The sequence below is a fragment of the Ochotona curzoniae genome, unplaced genomic scaffold, assembly GCF_017591425.1.
Source record: "Ochotona curzoniae isolate NIBS_2020 unplaced genomic scaffold, NIBS_Ocur_1.0 scaffold_4701, whole genome shotgun sequence".
Classification (NCBI taxonomy): Eukaryota; Metazoa; Chordata; class Mammalia; order Lagomorpha; family Ochotonidae; genus Ochotona; species Ochotona curzoniae.
Genome location: NW_024467122.1, coordinates 42,179,109 through 42,201,968, shown reverse-complemented (window position 1 = coordinate 42,201,968; position 22,860 = coordinate 42,179,109). Strand labels below are relative to the sequence as shown.

General features: G+C 36.0%; 3 protein-coding genes across 3 annotated transcripts; 1 reads left to right on the top strand and 2 right to left on the bottom strand.

The window, feature by feature from the left end:
• The first annotated feature begins 4,673 nt into the window (after positions 1 to 4,673).
• Positions 4,674 to 5,674, top strand: LOC121148888 (olfactory receptor 4K1-like). Its single transcript, XM_040969239.1, has one exon. It carries the CDS (start codon positions 4,719 to 4,721, stop codon positions 5,652 to 5,654), a length of 936 nt encoding a protein of 311 aa, XP_040825173.1. The 5' UTR covers positions 4,674 to 4,718; the 3' UTR covers positions 5,655 to 5,674.
• Positions 5,675 to 12,499: 6,825 nt separating this feature from the next.
• On the bottom strand, positions 12,500 to 13,525 carry LOC121148801 (olfactory receptor 4K15). The gene has a single exon (XM_040969114.1). It carries the CDS (start codon positions 13,472 to 13,474, stop codon positions 12,500 to 12,502), a length of 975 nt encoding a protein of 324 aa, XP_040825048.1. The 5' UTR covers positions 13,475 to 13,525.
• Positions 13,526 to 21,593: 8,068 nt separating this feature from the next.
• LOC121148707 (olfactory receptor 4K1) lies at positions 21,594 to 22,529 on the bottom strand. The gene has a single exon (XM_040968949.1). It carries the CDS (start codon positions 22,527 to 22,529, stop codon positions 21,594 to 21,596), a length of 936 nt encoding a protein of 311 aa, XP_040824883.1.
• Positions 22,530 to 22,860: the final 331 nt, after the last annotated feature.

The following is a 22,860-nucleotide window of genomic DNA, read 5'->3' as shown; positions in this document are numbered from 1 at the left end:
ACCTGTCCCCTTATACAAAATAAGCTCTAAATGGATCAAGGACCTAAATCTGTGCCTAGAGACTATCAAACTATTGGAGGAAAACATAGGAAGCACTCTCCAAGATTATAAGCACTGGGAAAGACCTCTTAGGAAAGATACCCAAAGCATAGGTAGTCAAAGACAAAATAAACAATTGGGACTACAACAAACTAAGAAACTATATCTATGTTAGGATACACTTAAATAGCAGAATCATGGACTTGTGGCTGTTATTGATGGACTAAACTATTGTTACAAAATATGTAAAAACTGTTGGAGGAGGGCGTGTGGGAGGGAAAATATCGAGCTAAATTAACTGTATCACATACAACAACCAAATGTTCTCTTTTACATCTAGAAGCTATAATGAACACACACACACACACACACACACACACATGCCACATTCTGATCACTTTATGCTAGTTGCTGGTGGGTGGTAGGAGCAAGAGCTTGGATTGAAAATCTGAGTGCGCCTGGTGTAGTGGCCTAGCAGCTGAAGTCCTCACTTTGAACGCTGCGGGATCCCATATGTGCGTTGGTTCTAGTCCCGGCAGCTCCACTTCCCATCCAGCTGCCTGCAGTAGAGAATGGCCCAATGCCTTGGGACCTTGCACCCATGTGGGAGACCTGGAGGAAGTTTCTGGCTCCTGACTTTGGACTGGCGCAGCACCAGCTGTTGAGGTCACTTGGAGAGTGAATCATTGGATGGAATCTCTTTCTCACTGTCTCTCCTCCTTTCTGTATATCTGACTTTGCAATAAAAATAAATAAATGTTTAAAAAAACAAAATATGAATGTGAATCACTAATGTCACAAATATGCTAATATAAGATATTGGAAATAGAGAATGTAGAAATAGGTCTTATGGGAACTGCTTTTATTAAAATTTGTTTTACAATTTTAAAATTATTCTGAAACAAAATGTTAAATAAATTTTAAGTTTATAAACTGAAAATATTAAAATCATGTGTTTTAAATGTACCATCCTGTATATTAAAAAACTCAATAATATGATCAGTGCAGAATTAAGCTTTAGAACATTTAGAATTTTTGTTATTCTTTTGGAAATATTAAAAAGTTATCCATATTATTTTGGCTTTCAAAACTTTGATATAATTTTTCTTAGGCATGGTCTTAAAATCATGTTTATACATAAAATGTCATATAATAATTTTAATATGTTTTGGAAGTGAGACAAAAAGTTTTTATGGAAAACAGTTACACACCTTCGAATATTTGAAGGACCATCTAGTTAAAATTGGAATGAATCGTCGTTTCAACTACGATGGGTAGAATGATGTAAGTATTCTCAAAAAAGATCAAACTATCTCATGAAATGTGTTCCTTACCACTGGGAGAAATTGCCCTGAAGTTAGATAACTGCTAAATCATGCAATCAGTTTATAACAGAAAGTTGAAAAGTTATTTTTCTAATTAAGAATCAGTTAAATCCAATGTACTACCTTCAATGAACTCACTCAATAATAGTTTTTTCGTTCTCATTCCTGGAAAAATTATTTTGTAAAACATAATTACTCCCACTGCAGGCTAACCCTAGCTCTCCAAAGGATGATTTCTTATTTCCCACATGAAATTGACTTCCTGGATGATAACCTGAGGCTTCACATTGAGCCACCAATGTTTTGTAATTGTATGACAAAGGAGAAGGGCAGCAAATCTCCACTCCAGGGAAGCTGAGAGCTTAGTTATAAAAGGTTTAGTGCAGGCAAGTTGAAATGGATCAAGACTATATTACAAATGTTCTCTGCAGGGAAATCTCACAACATAGTGTAGGCAGTTGGGAAACAAACAGGAACATCAACTTTGGAGAAAAAAAAGGGAATATATGAAATGCTGAAATCATTAGCAGTGCAAGTATTACACTCATTGTAAACAAACTCAGCTAGGAGCACTAGGGAACTTACTGATGTCTTAGTCAAACTGAAAACTCTAAGCAAGGCCAATTTCTGATCTCTGCATCGGCTTTATGATTCTCTCATTGCACTGATTGAGGCAGCTGAGGCAGGAATGCAATTCAAATTTGATAAACAGTGAGATAAACAACCTCTTCAACCTCTTCTTTTTTTTTTCTAGACAGAGAATATTTAGCTGTCAGTTGAACAAGTGAGTTAGAATAGGGGAAATTTTTCTAGCTATTTCTTTTCTTTTGGAAAATGAAGAGTGGCAAACTGATTTTCTGAAATCACATATTTTTTCAATGAATTTAATCTCATTATTATTAAGTAATTGATATGCTCTGGAAATCTGTTTCAACACATAGAGTGAATTTTGAAGAATGCATATACTAACCCCACATTGTTAAACATCGTGCTGGACAAATTCTCATCTCAGTTTCTCTGTGGCCACTATTATCAATTGTAAAATGTATGAAGAAATGGTGGCTGCCTTGCAAGGTTATTGTCTCGGTAAAACGATAAACATACATCATATGATTAGAAGAGTGACCAGAACATTGAAAGATCTAAAAAATTATATTGTTAATATCACTATATAAAGCACATCTTTAAATTGGCATATATGTAAGTATTTATAGGTTGTTGTGTGATTTAGTTAAGTGGAAAATTCTACTAAAAACTAAGACTTGTAATTTGGAGTATGTTTTCCTATTATAATGGCCTATTGTTAGTAAGAAATGCAATAAATATTAGTGGTGGTAGTAACAAAATGGATATGCATGTTCTGTGTCAAGAATAATGCTTTGTTTATAATCTAGATGATGTTGAGTGAAATTATAGTGCTTTCTTTATAACTACCATAACATTTAATAAGTTTTTCACCATGAAGTAGATGTTGCCAGAATTTCCTTGTGATGTCAAACTTTATTACTTTAAATTCATTATAACTTCTAGGAACTTTTTTAGTCTTAGAAATGGGAACTTTTTAATTCAAATGTATATTCCCCCCCCTCCTTTGTCTATATCAGCGCATGATCCTATATGCTTACATCATCCCAAATCTTCCCCGTGAAGACGAGACTGCCAGGATGGAAATCAGTTTGCTATTCTTTAAAACATCTTTTAAAGATTTATTTATTTTAAAATCACAACTAGAGAGAGAGAAAGAAAATTACAATCTTCCATCTGCTGTTTCACTGCTCTGATGGCTGCAATAGCCAGAGCAGAGCCAGTTAGAAACCATCTTGGTCAACTATGAGCAAGCAAGGATCAAGCCTTTGGACCTTCTTCTGCTGTTTTTTTTTAAGGCCATTAAGTGGGCTTTGGGTCAGAAGTGGAGCACCCAGGATGTGCACTGGTGTCCCTCGCCATTCAGGCTTGGTGGATGGCAGCTTTCCCTGCACTGATCGCCTGTTTTGATTGGTGAGTAAGTTCGTTTCCTGAGTTGTTTTCAAAACATGATGTAGTAACCAAATACAAAGGTGGAAACCCCAAAAGGGTAGACTTTAGTGCTTTGATATCTAGGTTAAAATTACATGGCACTCAGTGGGTTAAAATGCAGCCTGTGATGTCAGCTATAATGTCACCACCAATGAAAATCTTTTTAAAAATTATGTAAAGAAAGCTTACAAACAGTTTAAGCATATTTTACTTGATTCATTTATGATTATTGACACGTATTCACTTTTTAAAATATTAAACATAAAATTAAAAATAAGTGATATTTTTATGGTATTTGAATAAACTTATTCTAACAGAAGGACTAAATAAGGTGAGGGCAGAATGTCAATAAATGTGAAATAAATAAATACCTCTTATGTGCTTTGGGTAAACAATGCTAAATTTGAAATGGTTCCTAAACTCTTCAGGAAATGTAAGTAAATTTTTCTTCTAAAATCAAGTGACCACCTCTTTATAACAAAAATGCCAAAAATTGTAGTGATAATTTACACGCTACTTGGATTTTCCCTCTTGACAATCCGGTGCGTGCTTGGATTTTGTCATGTGTGGTCCCATGGGATATTTCCCAAAGAATCATTCCTGAAAGCTGATATGATAAATTCAACGCTGTCAGACTCATATTGGAAAAAATAAAGCACACATTGTGAAGAAAGAGATGGAACTACACTTGTAGTTATCAGTTATTAATGATTTGTTGGTCTTATCCAACAAAAGAACCTTGATTAGCTGTCTATAAGGATCAGGGAAGAGCTCTGGACCTTCAGAAAAACTTGCAGTGTCAGTATTACATTCTGTTTTTAGGAAATGTCAAATTGTTTCCACTAAGCTTCTCTTGACACTTCCAGCTACTGAAGGCTCACTTACCCTTTTGTTGATGCCTAATGGTATCAAAAATTTGGCTCTGATCTGCCTTTCCCAGTATAGACTTTATGGCTTGATTCTAAGTTCTTTTCTAAAGCCCGGCTGCTTAACTTTATGGTTACCATTTCTGTCGACTTTTTTCTGAAACAACCCCATCATTCAGTTTGGATGAAAAATCTCCAACTCTCACAATTTCAAAATAGTTTTATTTGAGTTAAAATTGAATAAGGCTAAACAGATTTAGATAAAAGAGAATACATACGGAATCTGTTCTAAATTTTTGAAATTGCCACAGCAGTAATGTGTACTAATTATTAAAAATTTTTATTATTTATGAACTTTTCATTAAATTAACACAATTAAGTGTATAATATTTCTTTTGCCAATTAAATACAAAGCTAAATGCATTGATATTTTCCTCATTTTTTCCTTCTTAGGCCATTGTAAATTGGAGAAATGGGTCACACAAATGAATCAGTAGTGTCTGAGTTTGTACTTTTGGGACTCTCCAATTCTTGGGAACTTCAACTTTTCTTTTTTGCCGTCTTCTCAATCATCTATGTGGCATCTGTGCTAGGAAACATCATGATTATTGTCATCATTTCCTGTGACTCCCACCTGAACTCTCCCATGTACTTCCTGCTCAGTAATCTTTCTTTCATTGATATCTGCCAAGCTAACTTTGCCACTCCCAAGATGCTGGTGGACTTCTTTGTTGAGCACAAGACTATCTCCTTTGAAGGCTGCATGGCACAAATATTTTTTCTTCATACCTTTGTGGGGAGTGAGATGATGTTGCTAGTGGCTATGGCATATGACAGATTTATTGCCATACGTAAGCCCCTGCACTATAGTACCATCATAAACCGCAAACTGTGTGTAATTTTTGTGTCTATATCCTGGGTTGTTGGTATTCTTCATTCTGTGAGTCACTTGGCTTTTACAGTGAATCTTCCATTCTGTGGTCCCAATGAGGTAGATAGCTTCTTTTGTGACCTTCCCCTGGTGATAGAGCTGGCTTGCAGGGATACATTTAAAACACAAATTATAACCTTGATTAACAGTGGCCTGATCTCACTGAGCTGTTTTCTGGCTTTGATTATTTCCTACATCATCATTTTGGTCACTGTCCGCCGTCAGTCCTCCAGTGGGTCATCCAAGGCACTCTCCACCTTAACTGCCCACACAACAGTGGTAATTCTCTTCTTTGGGCCTTGCATTTATTTCTATATATGGCCATTTAGCAGATTTTCTGTGGATAAATTCCTTTCTATCTTCTACACTGTTTGTACACCCTTATTGAACCCCATCATCTACTCTCTGAGAAATGAAGATGTGAAAGCAGCTGTGAGGAAGTTGAGAAGCCGTCATGTTAACAGCTGGAACAATTAGGGATCAGTAGACAGCAGCATGACCAGGAGGGAAGAACCTCTGAAGGCTCACAGAATTGTTCCCAAAACTTCTGCTTACGGTATGACATTATTCTATATTTTGACATTAAATTATATTTTTCACCGTATTAGATTTTTTCTTACCTTTTCCTCTTGTGTTAAACATTTTGTTATTTGTAATTTGCTTATTAAATATTTATTTATGTGTAATTTTTTCTGTAAGCTATTCTTTTCCTTTTTTTTTTTGCATTTTTTAGGTTATTCAATATATATTTATACTTACCAGAAAACTTATTCAATGTATTTGATGCCCTCACCATCATTCATCTTAGAAGAAATTTTTATTATTAACTATGCGTTAGTCACAGTGCCCACCACATAATTTGCAAAAGATAGAAATATCTTAGTAAATGTCTATAAACACATTCAAAAAGCTACGTTTACATTTCTAAATGATACAGCTACATAAAATGAGAGAAATTAACCACAAGCGCAGATAAAACTCTGAGATGCATTCTACCAGACGTTTTGGAAAACATTAATAAAACAAACTCCTGAATTTGTTTATATAAATTGTGCCTATTAAGTGTTGTTTGGTTTCTTAGCCAAATGTCTTATATAATGCCTCCAGGGATTTGTACTTGGAAAAGGTCTTATAACAGAAAGACTGAGTGTGTTCTAATAATAAAAACAAGATCTGTTTAACAGAAATCCAAAACCCTACAGTTATCATCACTGTAGACTCAGTATTTTAATTATACTTTTAGATATGAATTAGTGATTATATGCGTGATTGCTAATTCTGTATGCTGTGTCCTAGAAAAAAACAGAATTTTAGATATGGACACAATAGCTTGTTGCACTATCATAATATTGAGCTATCTTTTTTAAACTTTGGATTTTCAATTTCATTTGTAGAATGTGAACCATACCACAATCTTTTAAACTTATTTATAATTTAATTTTCTAGTTAAGCAATCAGTTTGTATGTACAGAAAACATTAAAGTGGCACTGACAGTTTTCATGGTATGTTTCTCCTTGCCTGCTGGTGAAAGTGAAGGGATATGAATGCTTGAAAGACCAGGTCATTTCATTTCTCATTCCTCAGTATTTGCATATATATACATATATACATATATACATATATAATAGTTAATAATAACTATATCACAGAAGCTAACATGCAATTAAAGAATATGTTGGGAATAAAAGTACTTGATGCAGTGTTACATGTTATACAAACAGTTTTAGTGACTACTGATTATAAGCACGTACTTTTTTAGAATCTTGCATGAATATGGATTCTGTGCAGGTGAACTTCTGCTACTTCCGACAGTGAAATTAAATTGATGATGCATGTGCACAATGCTTTTTTTCTTCCATCTTATTTCAAAATGCAATAAGTTTTTAATAAGTATTTGTTCTGAGCATCATCTTAGAAATGAAATCAAATGCATTTGTAAACAAATGAATAAGCCAATAATGTGCATAATTACAGGGTTATTTTTCCTTTGAGAATTCAGGTGGAACTAATGCGGCGAACACCTTGATTCTGGAGTTACTACTTTGAGAATTGATGAGTTGACCTGCCTTTGTTAGACATCTTAGAATTATGATGAAATAAACACAAAATTAAAATATGAGATGGGTTTTATAATTACATTAATATATATTTTGATAATATAACCATGAGATAATAAAAATCCACCAGAATCCTGAGGAATCATAGAAGCAGATCTTTTCACAGTCAAGTCTTTGATGAGTGATTTTGCTATATAAATGCAAAATAAAATTGTGCTCTTCACTCACTGGTGAATTTAAAATGACATATCTAATAAAGAATAGAAGCAAGACTCATATATATGTCCTCAATTGGAAATCCGGTTTTAGTATAAACATATAGTAGTTCACAAGCCAAAATGTGAGGAAATATTGTAATATACCATGAGCATCTTGGACAAATTCTTCATGACATAAATTGTTTATGTGTATCTAAAAATTACTTCCTGAGTATAACATTGGCAAAGCAAGTAAACTTTGATAATAAAATTGAAAAGGAATTTAATAATCTAAAAAGTATATTTGTAGATCCTGAGACCGGCATGGTGGCCTAACAGCTCAAGTCCTCACCTTGAATGTACTGGGATCTCATATGGGCATTGGTTCTATCCTGGCAGCTCCAATTCCTAACCAGCTCCCTGCTTGTGGTCTGGGAAAGCAGTCGAGGATGGCCCAAAACCTTAGCACCCTCCACCCATGTTGGAGACCTGGAAAAAGCTCCTGGCTCCTGGCTTCAGATCACCGCAGCACCAGCCATTGCAATCACTTAGGGAGTGAATCATTGTACGGAAGATCCTCTCTGTCTCTCCTCCTCTCTGTATATCTGACTTTGCAATAAAATGAAATAAATAAATATACATATTTATAGATCCAAGATGATAAATTTAAAACATTAATACAAATTTAATCTTCCCACTAGAAAAATAACATTGTGAGAGTTTTATGCTCCTTCTGAGTTCAATTAAAAAGACAAATGAAATGTATACTCATCTATTAAATGGCATCAAATTATTGCTAAAACAATGAGATGATGGAAGCAGGTGATCTCAGATAAGTGGTCACATTTCTGTGGTTCCATTTCCCTAAATGTGTGTTTGCATGGCTAGTTTTACCCAGTTAATGGAGAAGTTTTTATGTGCTGATGGTTTCTTGGAGCTGGAGATTAAAACCTGAAGCCTGACAAGATTTCAGAGACCTAATCTATTTTCAAAACTGTTAGGGCGAAAGACCATGTATATACCAGACCTCATTTAAAGCATCTGTGAGGGTATATTGCATTCCTGGAGAAAAATTGGAAGTCCACCTTAGCTTTATCAAAATGCAATACAATTTCTGTTCAATAAATCCCTGGTTGGATTTTGGCTTCAGACTCCATGTCTTTCTCTTCCTCTTATTATAATCTTTTATCAGTTTCTTTGCTCTGCAGTATAGAGAAAAACAGGAGGCAAAAATAAAAGTTAGGATAATGTAGTCTACTGTAGTCAAGCCATGGGATCTCAAAACAGAAAAAGTAAACAGTAAGTGGACAATAAAAGAAAACATAGCAAAATCAGTGAAATCAGTGAGTTTGAGATGAAGATGTGGGGAGCAGTGGTATAACTGCCTTACAGTACAGTGGAAGAGCTGGGTGTGGAATATACAAAATTTGCATTATGTATATAAGCAAACAATGAACTTAATTTAGAAAAAGAAAGTTTGGCTAAATTTGTGGAAAGTTGGAATATCTGGTGTCTAGTTCAATAGTTACATTTTGGCATCTCAGTGTAACCAATTGATGGTCACAATGGCCTGTAATCTGGGGATAGCATATTTCCATTTTGTATAGTATCCTCTCCTATATTCATTCACAAGACACATGTTTACAATAATCTACAGATGAACTTCAATTTATTTGAACAGTTAATAAAAACTATTTCTTGGGCCTGATGTGATAGCCTTGTGCCTAAACTCTTCACCTTGTACACACCAGGATCCCATACAGGCACTGGTTCTAATTCTGGTGGCCTGCTTCCCATCCAGCTCCCTGCCTGTGACCTGGAAAAGCAATCAAAGATGGCCCAAAGCCTTGGAACCCTGCACCCACTTGGAAGACCCGGAAGAAGCTCCTGGCTCCTGGCTTCAGATCAGCTCAGCTCCGACTGTTGCAGTCACTTGGGGAGTGAACCATTGGAGAGAAGATCTTCCTCTCTGTCTCTCCTCCTCTATGTATATATCTGACTGTGCAAGAAAAATAAATAAGTCTCAAAAAAAGTTTCCTATTCCCATTTTTAAAAAGTTACTTAAGACTGAGACAATGGATAAAATCTATACTGAGAATAATCAGGTTGGTTTTAAATAGGAGAAAATACATTTTTCATATCAAGAGAGTACATGTAGAGATGAAAATGAGATTATCTTACATAAAGCATAGTAATGACAAGGTCATTATTTGCACTTTCATTCTCTACAATTACATAAGCCCAGAGTGATTAAATGCTCCACAGAATGTTGATTACCACAGGCTAGGAATATTGGGAGGCATAAAAGGAGTTTGGATTTTAGAATACAGATGCCTTGTATTGTTCATTGGAAAAAAAAACATGTTACGTTAAAGGAGGGAGGAATGGGAAAATACATGTGGGCATTCTTTAAGTTGGTACTTCCAAATCTTTTCATTCATAACTTAGAGCTATTTGAAAAGAAGATGTTTAAAAATGAAATAAGGGGAAAACGTTTTGTTTCTGTATCTACACTAATAAAATGACTCATTCGGGATAAGTCACTCATCAAATTTCCTGATGTGCCATTTGTGATGAAGATTAGGAGATAATGGCCAAAGCATTTTTGTTATTGTTGCTTCTACAGGCATTGCTACAGGTGCATACTGCCAATCATTTCAACAACACTGCATTTCATATTCTCAACAAGAATTTTCCTCATCCAAAAAGTTTGTCCCCATGCACTTCTCTGTTTCTCAAGCCCCTGCAACAAACACCATATATTCTGTAACTACACACTTGCTTAATTTGACTTTTTAATATGAATGGAATACTTAGTAGATTATATAGTAGATATATGCCCTTCAATAAGAGTCTTTCTACTAACACAATGTATGGTTAAGTAGTGGCACTCGCTTTCTTTTTTATAATATCATAGCATTCCATCATATGACTATGCCTTATTTCTTCATCCATTCATCAGTTCATGGACCTTTGGCTTGTTTCCATTTTGAAATAATTATGAATCAAGTTGCCATGAGAAATCACAGAAACGACTTGATGTGAGCATGTTTGCACTTCTCTATAGTGTATATTCAAACATGGATTTGCTGTCACTTGATAACACAACGTTAAATACTCTGATGAAGTATCAAACTGTTTTCCAAAGTTGGGTGTCCCACTTTACTGCCTAACCAGCACTGTACTTGTAGACATCAATTTTTCATATCTTCCTCAAAATTTGATATTTATTATCATTTATTTAAACCAACAAAGTGAATTTGAAGCCATATTTTACTGTGTTTTTAATGTATATTTCCCTAAGGGCTAATAGTGTTGATCATCTTCTCTTGTCCTTTTCAACCATTTAAATGGATCAGTTGATATTTCCTGTTCAAATTCTTACAAAATTTTGAGTTGGTTGTCTTTTTATTGTTGAATTGTCAGGTTTTTATATACTGTAGACACAAGAAGCTTATCAGAATTACTATTCACAAATATTTTCTTCCAATTGATGCCTTGCTTTTTCACTTTTCTTTTTAAAGATTTTGTTTATTTTTATTTGAAAGGCAGATTTTACAGAGAGAAGAAGATGCAGAGAGAGAGGCTCCATTTGTTTACTCCCAAAATAATCATAATGACTGGGGTTGAGCTTTTCTCTCTGCATTTCCCAAGCAGCTTCAGAGGTCAAAGGACTTGAGCCAACCGTGTCATGAGTAAGAGGCCGATTGAAAGTGGAGCAACTGGACTCAAACCTGTGCCCATATGGGATACCAATGTCACATGTGGAGGGTCAGCCTGTGACTCCACCACACTAACGCCCTGGGCTGTCTTTTTAATAAATTACTTTCTAAAAACTGAAATCCAGGCAGTTACTTCATAAGAACCTTTTAAATGATTTCTTTTGAAGTCATACAAAATTAATTGCTTCTCTGCAGAAAAAAACAAAAAACTTGATCAATAGCTTCTCTGCAGAAAAAACCTTGATGGTCATATTTTCTGGAAGGCTTCACCTGAGAGCTAGATGGGAAGTGGAGCAGCCATGACATGAACCAGTACCCATATGGGATGCCAGTGCTTGCAAAACCAGCATTTACCAACTAATCTATTGTGTCAGGTTCTAGCTCTGAAGTTTTGAAGTAGAGTATTCTCCTTTTTATGACTGTAATAGGTAACGTAAAAACAAAATCCTAACTGAATAAAAGGGTAATACAGAAAAGTAAGAAATTCTAAAATATTGATACATTTGAAACATAAGATAATGAAGATTCAGCAGAAGATAAGACATGGGACAAGTTGCACTAAAATTGTGGCTCCCGTCATTGTAAGAAAGATATGATATAAAATACAGACTCTGAAATTCCTAATTGTTTTATCAATATTGAAAGGCTGTTGATATAACCAAATACAAATGAATAAACATGTTTAGTGAGTTGTTTTCTAATTACAATATATATACATAAAGTAGATAGATAGATAGATAGATATGAACACACAAACACACATATATAGGCAGATATATATGTATATTAGCACTTGGGAGAAGAATTTGTGAAAGTGTTAAATACAAATGACATTTGTTATACAGTGCATATTACTGTATTTTTAACACCAGTCATATAACAGTCTCCATGCTGTCATCTACATGCCTTATGGTGAAATGCATTTTTTAAGGCATGGATAACGTTCTACATTGGATATTATGCATTGAACATACAGATAGACCTGTTATCTCTCTGGTATAAACCTACATGTTCTATCATAGAGTTGTCATCTAAACAGAACTGCTTGTAACGGAAGAGATAGCATTGATTTAAAATGAAGGCTATTCTTCCAACATCTTGAAGACTATAGCTGAAAAATACTTTAGATATGGAATATACAATGTGGAAAAAGACAGAAAAGAGACACCATGGAAAAAGAAAAATCTTGACGTTGATAAGCTTTATTTTATGTCTTGGTTATTTTCATTACTGTTTAATTACTACATTAACTCAAGCTACTCAATAAAATTATGTACATTTACAACACAATGATTGCATTGGGAACAGCAGAGGGACAAGCCTGATGTCATTAAAATCTTTAAATTCACTTTGCTTCCATGGAAAGAGCATTTCTTACAATTGTCATAACCTGTCCAGGCTTCAGATACCGACTCCTCAGTTTTGACATCGCTGCCTTCATTTCTTTATTCCTCAGGGTGTAGATGACTGGGTTTAAGATAGGAGTAAAGATGGTATAGAACACAGCAAGGACTTTGTCAACTGAATAACTGCTGAAAGGCCACACATAGATGAAAATACACGGTCCAAAAAACAATATGACAACAGTGATGTGGGCAGTCAGTGTGGAGCGGGCCTTTGCCATGCTGGCAGAGGAGCGATTCCTCACTGTGATAAGGATCACAGTGTAAGAGACCAGCAAGAGGAGAAAGGAGCTCAGAGAGAGAAAGCCACTGTCTGCCACAATTAGTAAGCTAACAACGTAAGTGTCTATGCAGGCCAGCTTGGTCACTAAAGGGAGGTCACAGAAAAAGCTGTCCACCTCATTGGGACCACAGAAAGGCAAGTTCACAGTAAATGCCAGCTGGCTAGTTGTATGGATGAAACCCACAAACCAGGAGATGAGAACTAGGGTAATACACACACGACGACTCATGATGGTCATGTAGTGGAGAGGTTTGCAAATTGCCACATAGCGGTCATAGGCCATGGACACTAGGATGACCATTTCGCCACCAGTGAATAGGTGAACAAAGAAGATTTGAGCCAGGCAGGCATCAAAAGAAATAGTCTTGCGTTCAGCCAGTAAGTCAGCAATCATTTTGGGCGTAGCAAAAGAAGCAACACATATGTCTATGAAAGAGAGGTTAGCAAGCAGAAAGTACATGGGCGTGTGAAGGCGGGAATCTGAGATCACAGTGAGGATGATGAGGAAGTTGCCCAGCAGGATTGCCAGGTAGAGTAGAAGAAATACAACAAACAAGATAGGTTGGAGCTCCTTGGAACTAGTGAGTCCCAGTAACACAAATTCTGTCACCCGAGAATAGGTTGTCTCATTCATTGACTTGGGAAAAGGATAATAATCTTCAGTTACCTAAAGAGGAGAGAAACAAAGATTTAAAAGTTAACACTTAAATTTTGCCGTTGAACTTGAGATTTTCAGGATTCTACGTCTTATTTATGTTTGTGTGCCCAAGCTCTTACTGAATCATCAAAAAATAGCACAGTGAAATACTGCTCAATTCTGTTGTAATAAAGTTCAAAACAGGCTAAGGCAGTTCTTGGTGATAAGAAACTTGATAGGGGTTTTACTTGGAAGGGAAATAGGGGAATTGGAGGACATTGCAGTGGCATCTGCAGTTTAGTAACACTCTGTTTGCTTCATTGTTATACTGGAGTGTTTGTCTTAAGAACACATAGTGCTCATTTTTTGTAAACCTTAATAGATGTGCATTATTGTACGTTTATGGATATATGTTATATATGTGTATATATATATATATATACTGAGAGAGAGAGAGACAAAAGTGTACAAGAGACAGGTTTGTATAAGAGAGCTCACAAGAAATCATTACACTGAGCCATTATATGTTATATTTTTTCTGTGATTACAAAAACCTGGAAAAACAGAAATAATGCAAGGTCACTGAAATTATTCTCCCTGTGATTGTACTCTTCCAGAAGTGCTATTTTAGCAAGAAATACGGAATACTAGCTTCTTTTAATTGATCATGCAAATATTAGCCTTTGTTAAATCGGACATTGATGTAAATAACCACAGACATATTATTGACTTATAAGTAATATTTTATTTTACATGTTTTGAAAGAGTATAGTTCCATAAGGTAAGCATACAGTAAAGAGGAGCCTTGTTGTGGCTTAACAAGCTAATCCTCCACCTTCAAGCACCGGCATCCCATATGGGCAGAGGTTCATGTCCCAGTTGTTCCACTTCCCATTCAGCTCCCTGCTTGTGGCTGGGAAAGAAAGGAGGATGGCCCAAAGCCTTGGGACCCACATAGGAGACCAAGCTGCAGTTCCCAGCTCCTGGCTTTGGATCGGCACAGCTCTGGCTGTTGCACCCATTTGAAGAGTGGACCAGCAGATGGAAGATCTTTGTCTCTCCTTCTCTCTGTAAATCTATCTTTCCAATAAAAATAAATAAATATTTTTTAAAATAAAGAAGACAAATCAGGAAAAAATGTTTTTGGCTTTCTGTTTACTTAGAATATGCTACTTTTTTCAGAACGTTCTCTTTTTGTGTTATTTCTACTTATATATGCTAAGATTATCTGATTTTCATGAATCTTTCTGTACATCTAAGTATGACCTTGGATGACAGTGTTTTCTCTTTTTATTTTATAGGTCTCCAGAAACTTGAAAATTTTCATAGGATTGTATTAGATATTAAATGTAAATTTGTGGGCCTGCATTGTAGCTTCCCGGTAAACCCACTGCCTGCAATACTGGCATCTGATATGGGTGCTAGTTGGTGTCCTTGGTGCTCCATTTCCTATCCAGTTGTACCCTAGGAAAGGTAGTGAAAGATGGTATAAGTGCTTGGCCCACTGGATTCCACATGGGAAACTTAGATAAAGCTCTTCGCTTCAGCCTGGTCAACCTCTAACTGTTGTGGCTATCTCTCCCATTTCCATCTGGGGAATCAGTCAACAGATGAAGGATAGAGCAGTGCTCTCTCTGTCTCTCTCTCTGTCAATATATTTGTATTGAGAACCACTATATTTTATTCAGTGTCTTTTGAACATCTTCTAACTTCTCAGGAGGTCTGACACTAATGTTTCTTGGCATAAAAACTGTATCAGAATCCTTAGCTATAGGAAAGGAAAGAATATCAAAGTCAACTAACAGTCATATATGCTCTATTAGAAAGAGCAAAGCCTTAAACACACGGAATGAATATCTGAAGGAGTCCTTCTGGTGATGTAAAGAAAACAGTGCAGCAGGAGGCATTTGTGAGCCGAGAAGACAACAAAAACACATAATTCAATGATAAAAGGAAAACACCACTAGCGTTAAGTTCTTAATTTTTCTGGGTCTTTTGGAAGCCTGTATTTTTCCATTGACATTGGCATCTTGGGATGCACAAAAACCATATTTTTCGTGGAGAGCTACATTAGGCAAATTGATCCAGTTAAGAATTGAGTTTCGATATTGAAGAATAAGAATCTAGCAGAAGGGACCGCAATTCCAGACTTTAGGACATATTATAAGGCAGTGGTAACCAATACAACATGGTACTGGTACAGAAACAGAGAGGAAGATCAATGGAACAAAATAGAAACACTAGAAGAGAGCCCACACATGGATAACCCCCTAATCTTTGGCAAGAGAACAGAAAATAACATAGGGAGAAAAGATAGTCTCTTCAACAAATACTGTTGGGACAATTGGGTAGCAGCCTGCGAAAGATCAAATCTAAATGAATAAAGGACATAAATCTGCATCCAGAAACCATTAAACCATTAGAAGAAAATGTAGAAAATACTCTACGAGACATAGGTATAGGCAAAGACTTCCTAGAAAATCATCAAAAGCACGGGCAGCCATGACCAACACAAACAAGTGGAACTGCATCAAACTAAGAAGCTTCTGCACAGCAAAGGGAGCAATCAACAAAGTAAAAACGTAACCAACAGAGTGGGGGCGTGCAAGGAGAAACCCTGGAACCAAAGGAACTGTATCACGAAACATAGAGTTTAAAACAAATCAAAACAAAAAAATGTATCTGTGGAATATATGGAATCTGTTCGGTTTGCATCACTATCATACTAACATGAGAATTGGTAAGAATCGTTAGTAATTATCATACATTTGCCAGGGTCCTAAGATCTAATATGTAAATAAATTCCTTCAAAAAGTTAAAAATAACTTTCGACGAAAGCTTTTTACTAAGCCTCCCACTTCAAACCTGAGTGGTTATGTAGCAGTTACTGTTGCAGGCTTTGACAGAGGCACATATTCTTTGGAGGGACACAGATAAAATCTTTTCACTTAGCTACTTACCTAAGATGGAAGGAAGAGAGTAGGGATATCCTATAACCAGTGGTCACCAGTGCTTGGGGAGAATTTAGCTGTTACTTCCACATCTTCCAAGAAAATAGAGTTAGTCTTAGAAAGTTTTGAAGAAGTTTACTATTACACAAAGAATAGGCTCAGGGTGTCCCCAGCCAAGGCAATCTGTTTTCAAGGGAGGAAAATAAAGCTGATTGTTCTGTCCTAATCTAATTTCCAAGTACCTAGGCAATCATTCGAACAGTCAGAAATCTGAAGCATGGATAGGAGATTAAAAGGAATAAGTGCAGAAAATGAAATCTCTGCTTCACCATGGTTTAAAGGATTTAGCCCAACTGGAGCTTCCCTGCTTCTGTGTACATAGCACTGAACTAAATCACTGAGTAACATTCTGAGATCTCTAGACATTAAAGCAATCACATGTCACTAAGAAACACAGAGAAAAGATTATTTCCTGTTCTGTCAACGCTTTTAACACTTACTTGCGTATCTTAGAAAAATGCTGTCCTTCAACTTAAGTTCATCAGTCATCTCTGGAAGACAACAGCACCACTGACCTAAGCCTTCAATTAGCAACACCTACCAAAGAAAACAGAGTTCTCCCAGAGCCGTTGGATATTGGATAAAGGCGTAAGACTTGTGTCTTTCCATGCTCCACCTTTTATACTTCAAAGTTTCAATACTTTCTCCACACAATTAAAAGAAACAGTCATCCCAAACTTAGAAACTTAGACATTTTACATCACGGAACTTTAGTGACCAGGAGACCCAGAGGAGTGCTGTTGTAGCAGAAACGGTAGTTATTAGGGATAATTACAGGGGAGAGTCTGTGTGCTCCCAGGAGTTGTAGTGCATCCCTTACAATGTCACAAACGGGTCAACTGGCAGGGCTAATGCAAGCTGTCCAGTTGGGGAAGAAGCTCCGTGGAAGAGATAAAATAATGAGTCACTTTGTTTGCTAGGACTTTTTGCCTCTAGAGACCTTTTGGAAAGAATCACTGAGAATGTCACAAATTGATGGAAGTCATTTCTGTATGTCTGAAAGTGCACAGCAGGTCATACACAATGGCATCTTAGTTTGAAAAGAGCCACGGGACTGGTTTCCCAAGCAAAGTCTAAGACAGAGCAATGAGTGCTTTTCACTGAAACACTAAATCCTGCATAGTAGATCCTAATAAAAGGATTCTGAATGATGCTGAAAAATGCCTAATTTAGTTCAAATTCTTAGAAAAAAAAACTACTGCTGAGTAAAACTAATATTTCTCCCTTTAGGATATTTTTTTATTCAAGAAAAAATTTTTAAAGACAAGTTTCTTTATTATCTCAGTATATTCATGCTGGTACAGACCATAGGAATGAACCAATCCAACATCTTAAACCAACAGATAGAAATGATCAGCTGTTGAAGAATTCATTGGGTGACATAGGTTGCACTGTCAAGTTTAGTTAATACCCTTTCCCTTTTTGGCCAAATAAAAGGCTTCTTGATTAGGTCTAAACTCTTTCTTCCTCTCTTCCTAAATACACATGACTAGAGCACTCTTAAATATCTTCCTGGCAAATACTTCTGACCAATTCTGGTATCCTACTTGAATGTTTATTCTTTCTAATCCCTTTTGGGCAGATATATATCAAAAAGTTGTTGTTTAACACTTGTTTCTCCTTAGAATGTTCTTCTGATTAACTTCATGCATTAAAGTGACTTTCACCCCTTCAAAAGCCTTATCTCTACACCTGTAACAACAAACTACGGAAATGTATTCTAACACTCAACCACAAATAACACCCCCAAAATTAACTCTCTTAGCCCCTTTTAGTAAACACCCAGTGTGTTAATGTCATCACTCCAAACATCAGTGCTTCATGTTACTTGTATAAAAATTATCTATACATTTCCAGTTGGAGGTTGCATTTTGCTGCAGTTGCATAAACACCGCTTGACATGCCTACATCCCATGTCAGAGTGCAGGTGTAAACTCCAGCTATGCTGCATCCTATCAGGACTGCTGGTAATACATTCTGGAAGACAGCTCAGGCCATTGTTGAGTCCCTGCCACTCATGCAAGAGACCTGGATGGATTCCCTGGCTCCTGGCTTTGACTTGGCCCATTTCCTGCTCTGTGTGCATTTGGCAAATGAACCAACTAGTGAAAGATCTCTCTCTCTCTCTCTTATTCTGCATTTCAAACAAACAAATAAATTAACTTTTTTTTTCAACTAGGAAAAGAATTAGCACGGTAGTCAAGGTGTCAGCACTTGCAGTGCCGTCATCCATTGTCACGGTGCCATGGTTGAAGTTGTAGGTCTGCCCAGATTCCAGTATCCTGATGGTGTGTAGGCTGAAAGGCAGTAGAATGACTTAAGAGGTTGATTCCATATCAGTTATGTAGAAGACTTAGATTTAGATCTCAGGTCCCAACCTTGACCTGGCCTAACACTGGGTTTTGTAAACATTTGGGAAGTGTGAATCTTTCTCTCAATAAATAAAGTTAAGAAAAGTTTATAAAAATTTAGTGGCTTTCTCAAGTCTTTATAATTCTACCTACTGAAATCAAGAATTTGAACATAAAAGGACTTCTAGCTTCATAGTTTTTAAAAATACTCAGACTTCATTGAGAACAATCTCATTCTCAAATCCCTAAATTCCCATATTCATTCCTTTTACAGAGTTCCTGCTTCTGACCAGTTCCTCCTTCTCAAACTCCTGACATCACTAATGCATTTCCCTTTTTTTTTAAAGATTTATTTATATTTATTTGAAAAACAGATTTACAGAGAGAAGAGACAAAGAGAAAGATCTTCCATTGGCTGGTTCACTTCCCAAGCAGCCTCAACAGCCAGAGCTAAGCTGATCCAAAGTAGGAGCCATGAGCTTCTTCTTTTTCTCCCACTTGAGTGCAGAGGCCCAAGGACTTGGACCATCTGCTGCTGCTTTCCCAGTCCAAAAGCAGGGAGCTGGATCAGAACTGGAACAGCTTAGAGTATAACTGGTGCACACATGGGATGTGGGCACTGGCAGGTGGAGAATATTGAGCTACCACAACTGTTCCATCTATTTTTAATCTCTAAATTAGATACAAGCAGGTTAGAATTGGCATGTCTTATGGACAGATGGAACCGCTTACCATTATGACATGATTTTCTTGTTCTGAAGTCTACAATATGATATTGATACGATAATGCTGCCTAACTATTCTTACAATTAATGCTGGTTTATCTGTTTCCACCCTTTCTTAAAATCTCACCTCTGTTTTTCTATTTAAAGTGGATCCCTTATAGGTAAAAATTGCTAAGTTTTGCTTATTTTGTTTACTCTAATAAATCTACCCCTTGATCGATTTCAATTATTTTCGTTTTTAACAGATTCAATGTAGTTTGTACATGTAATTCTAAAGATCAAATTTTTACATATTTTTTACATATTATCTACATAACCTTAACCTATTATATTGTTTTTTGTTTGTCTTGTGTATTTTTACTTTTTCTCTTACTTTTCTTTCCTTCTATTGACCTGATTATTTTTCATTTCATGATGTATTTTCACTAGTGACTTATTATGCCACTTTAGTTCTTGTTCTTTTTTTAAAATATGATATGACCATCTGAATTTGGTAAACGTGCTTAGACTACTTGCATTAATACAACTATTGATATAATTAGATTTCATTTATTATCTATTTTGCTATTATTTTTCAACCTTTCACATTTGTTCTGTTTCCTTTCCTTTTTTTATTCTGCCCTTTGATATTTGAGTATGTCTTTTGATGCTGAGTATGTAAGATAGTTACATATTTCAAAGGCAAAGCAACACAGAGAAGAAGAGCAAGAGCATGCATGCCTGCACGAGAGGAGATCTTGCAGCTGCCTGTCCATTGCAGTGTTTAATGCATGATTTTATCTGTATGACTAGGTAGAATGTAATGTTATTTTTTCTTTAGTGTTTTCAAAGGAATAGGACAGAATGGATTTCAAATTTTATCCTCAGTTGCAAATAATTTGTCAGACTCTATTTGAATGCCTTAGAAATATTTGGAGTTAGTGTTTTTTGTTTAAGCTCAAATGTTCTCATGCTTCAAAAATTTCACAAATGTTTGTACTTTTATGTTAATAATGTGGGATAAACTTGGATCATTTTACCATACTTTAAAGTAAATAGATACAGAAAATAGTTATTATATACATTGCTGATGGCATCAGATGGTAGAAAAAGATTTTTGAAAAATAGAAATGTCATGAAATAGCTGTTAAAATAGAAAAATATTATACAAATAAAGTATTACAAAGTGAAATTGTATATAGTCATCTATACAAGTGAATAATAAAAATTCAATATATACAGAAAGATACACTAATACAATATGTAAAAAATCATTAAAATTTTTCTATGTCTATATATATAACAAAATGTTTGGAATATTGAACGAAGACATTAAAAATTCAATTTTGGGGGGCCTGGCATGGTAGCCTAGTGGCTAAAAGTCTGAGCTTTGCATGTGCCAGGATCCCGTATGGGTGCTGGTCCATATCTTAGCTGCTCCACTTCTCTTCCAGCTCCCTTCTTGTGACCTAGGAAAGCCCTAGAGGACAGCCCAAAGCTTTGGGAATCTGCACCTGCACAGGTGACCCAGAAGAAGCTCCTGGTTCCTGGGCTTTGGATCAGCTCAGCTCCTGCTACTATGAACACTTAGGGGGTGGGCCAGTGCATGGAAGATCTTTCTCTGTCTCTCCTTTTCTGTGGAAATTTAATTTTCCAGTAAAAATAAATAAAAGTTAGAAAAAAAATTCAATTTCTTAGTGCATTTTTCCCAGAAAGTACAAAAAAACCAATCGTTCAGTTGAAGAGATATGATAGAGTAGTTAAATAAATGTTTCATGCACATTATATTATCACTAATGCCTAATATTGCAAAGATATTCTATATTACAAATGTAAAGCTTCAAATTAGAAATTTGTGTTATAAGTTCAAAAATGTTCGGTCACAGTTACATTGAAGTGGATACAGGAACTAATTGTATGCCATATTCTTACCATTAGAACAGGTGAAGTGGCTCAGTAACCCATAGCATTAGCAAAAGTGATTGGCACAATTCTGTGAGCCATTGGAGGCTTCAACCTGTTTTGGATTTATACTGTTTTATGGTGATTCTTAGCTTTTCCAGGATGTAACATGATGGCTTCTCAACTTGCGCATGGCTGCTTTCACATCTTCATTTCTCAGAGAGTAGATGATGGGGTTCAATAAGGGTGTACAAACAGTGTAGAAGACAGAAAGGAATTTATCCACAGAAAATCTGCTAAATGGCCATATATAGAAATAAATGCAAGGCCCAAAGAAGAGAATTACCACCGTAATGTGGGCAGTTAAGGTGGAGAGTGCCTTGGATGACCCACTGGAGGACCGACGGCGGACAGTGACCAAAATGATGGTGTAGGAAATAATCAAAGCCAGAAAACAGCTCAGTGAGATCAGGCCACTATTCGTGAGGGTCATAACTTCCATCTTATATGTATTCATGCAAGCCAGCTCTATCACCAGGGGAAGGTCACAAAAGAAGCTATCTACCTCGTTGGGACCACAGAATGGAAGGTCCACCGTGAAAGCCAAGTGACTCACAGAATGAAGAATACCCACAGCCCAGGATATAGACACAAAAATTACACACAGTTTGCGGTTTATGATGGTACTATAGTGCAGGGGTTTACATATGGCAATAAATCTGTCATATGCCATAGCCACTAGCAACATCATCTCACTCCCCACAAAACTATGAAGCAGAAATATTTGTGCCATGCAGCCTTCAAAGGAGATAGTCTTGTGCTCAACAAAGAAGTCCACCAGCATCTTGGGAGTGGCAAAGTTAGCTTGGCAGATATCAATGAAAGAAAGATTACTGAGCAGGAAGTACATGGGAGAGTTCAGGTGGGAGTCACAGGAAACGATGACAATAATCATGATGTTTCCTAGCACGGATGCCACATAGATGATTGAGAAGACGGCAAAAAAGAAAAGTTGAAGTTCCCAAGAATTGGAGAGTCCCAAAAGTACAAACTCAGACACTACTGATTCATTTGTGTGATCCATTTCTCCAATTTACAATGGCCTAAAAAAGAGAAAATGAGGAAAATATCACAGCAATTAGTATTATAGTATATCCAGTCATCCAGTTGATAAAGATGGTCTTAACAAGTGTTAAACACTTGTCAATTGATTGTTCATTAATTTCTTTAAGTTAAACTAACACACATGACTACTATAGAAATTCAATAATTATGTGTTATAGTGTTATGTATGGATCCTATCACAAATTGTAAAAAATTAGGTATTAAATTGAGAATATGTAATTATCAGTGAATGATATATTAGTACCATAACTAGCACCATAAATAAAATGGGATTATATAAATAAAATAAT

What these genes read in the sequence shown, in the direction of transcription:
- LOC121148888 (XM_040969239.1), top strand. Translation starts at nt 4,719, where the DNA reads ATGGGTCACACAAATGAATCAGTAGTGTCTGAGTTTGTACTTTTGGGA.
- LOC121148801 (XM_040969114.1), bottom strand. Translation starts at nt 13,474, where the DNA reads ATGAATGAGACAACCTATTCTCGGGTGACAGAATTTGTGTTACTGGGA.
- LOC121148707 (XM_040968949.1), bottom strand. Translation starts at nt 22,529, where the DNA reads ATGGATCACACAAATGAATCAGTAGTGTCTGAGTTTGTACTTTTGGGA.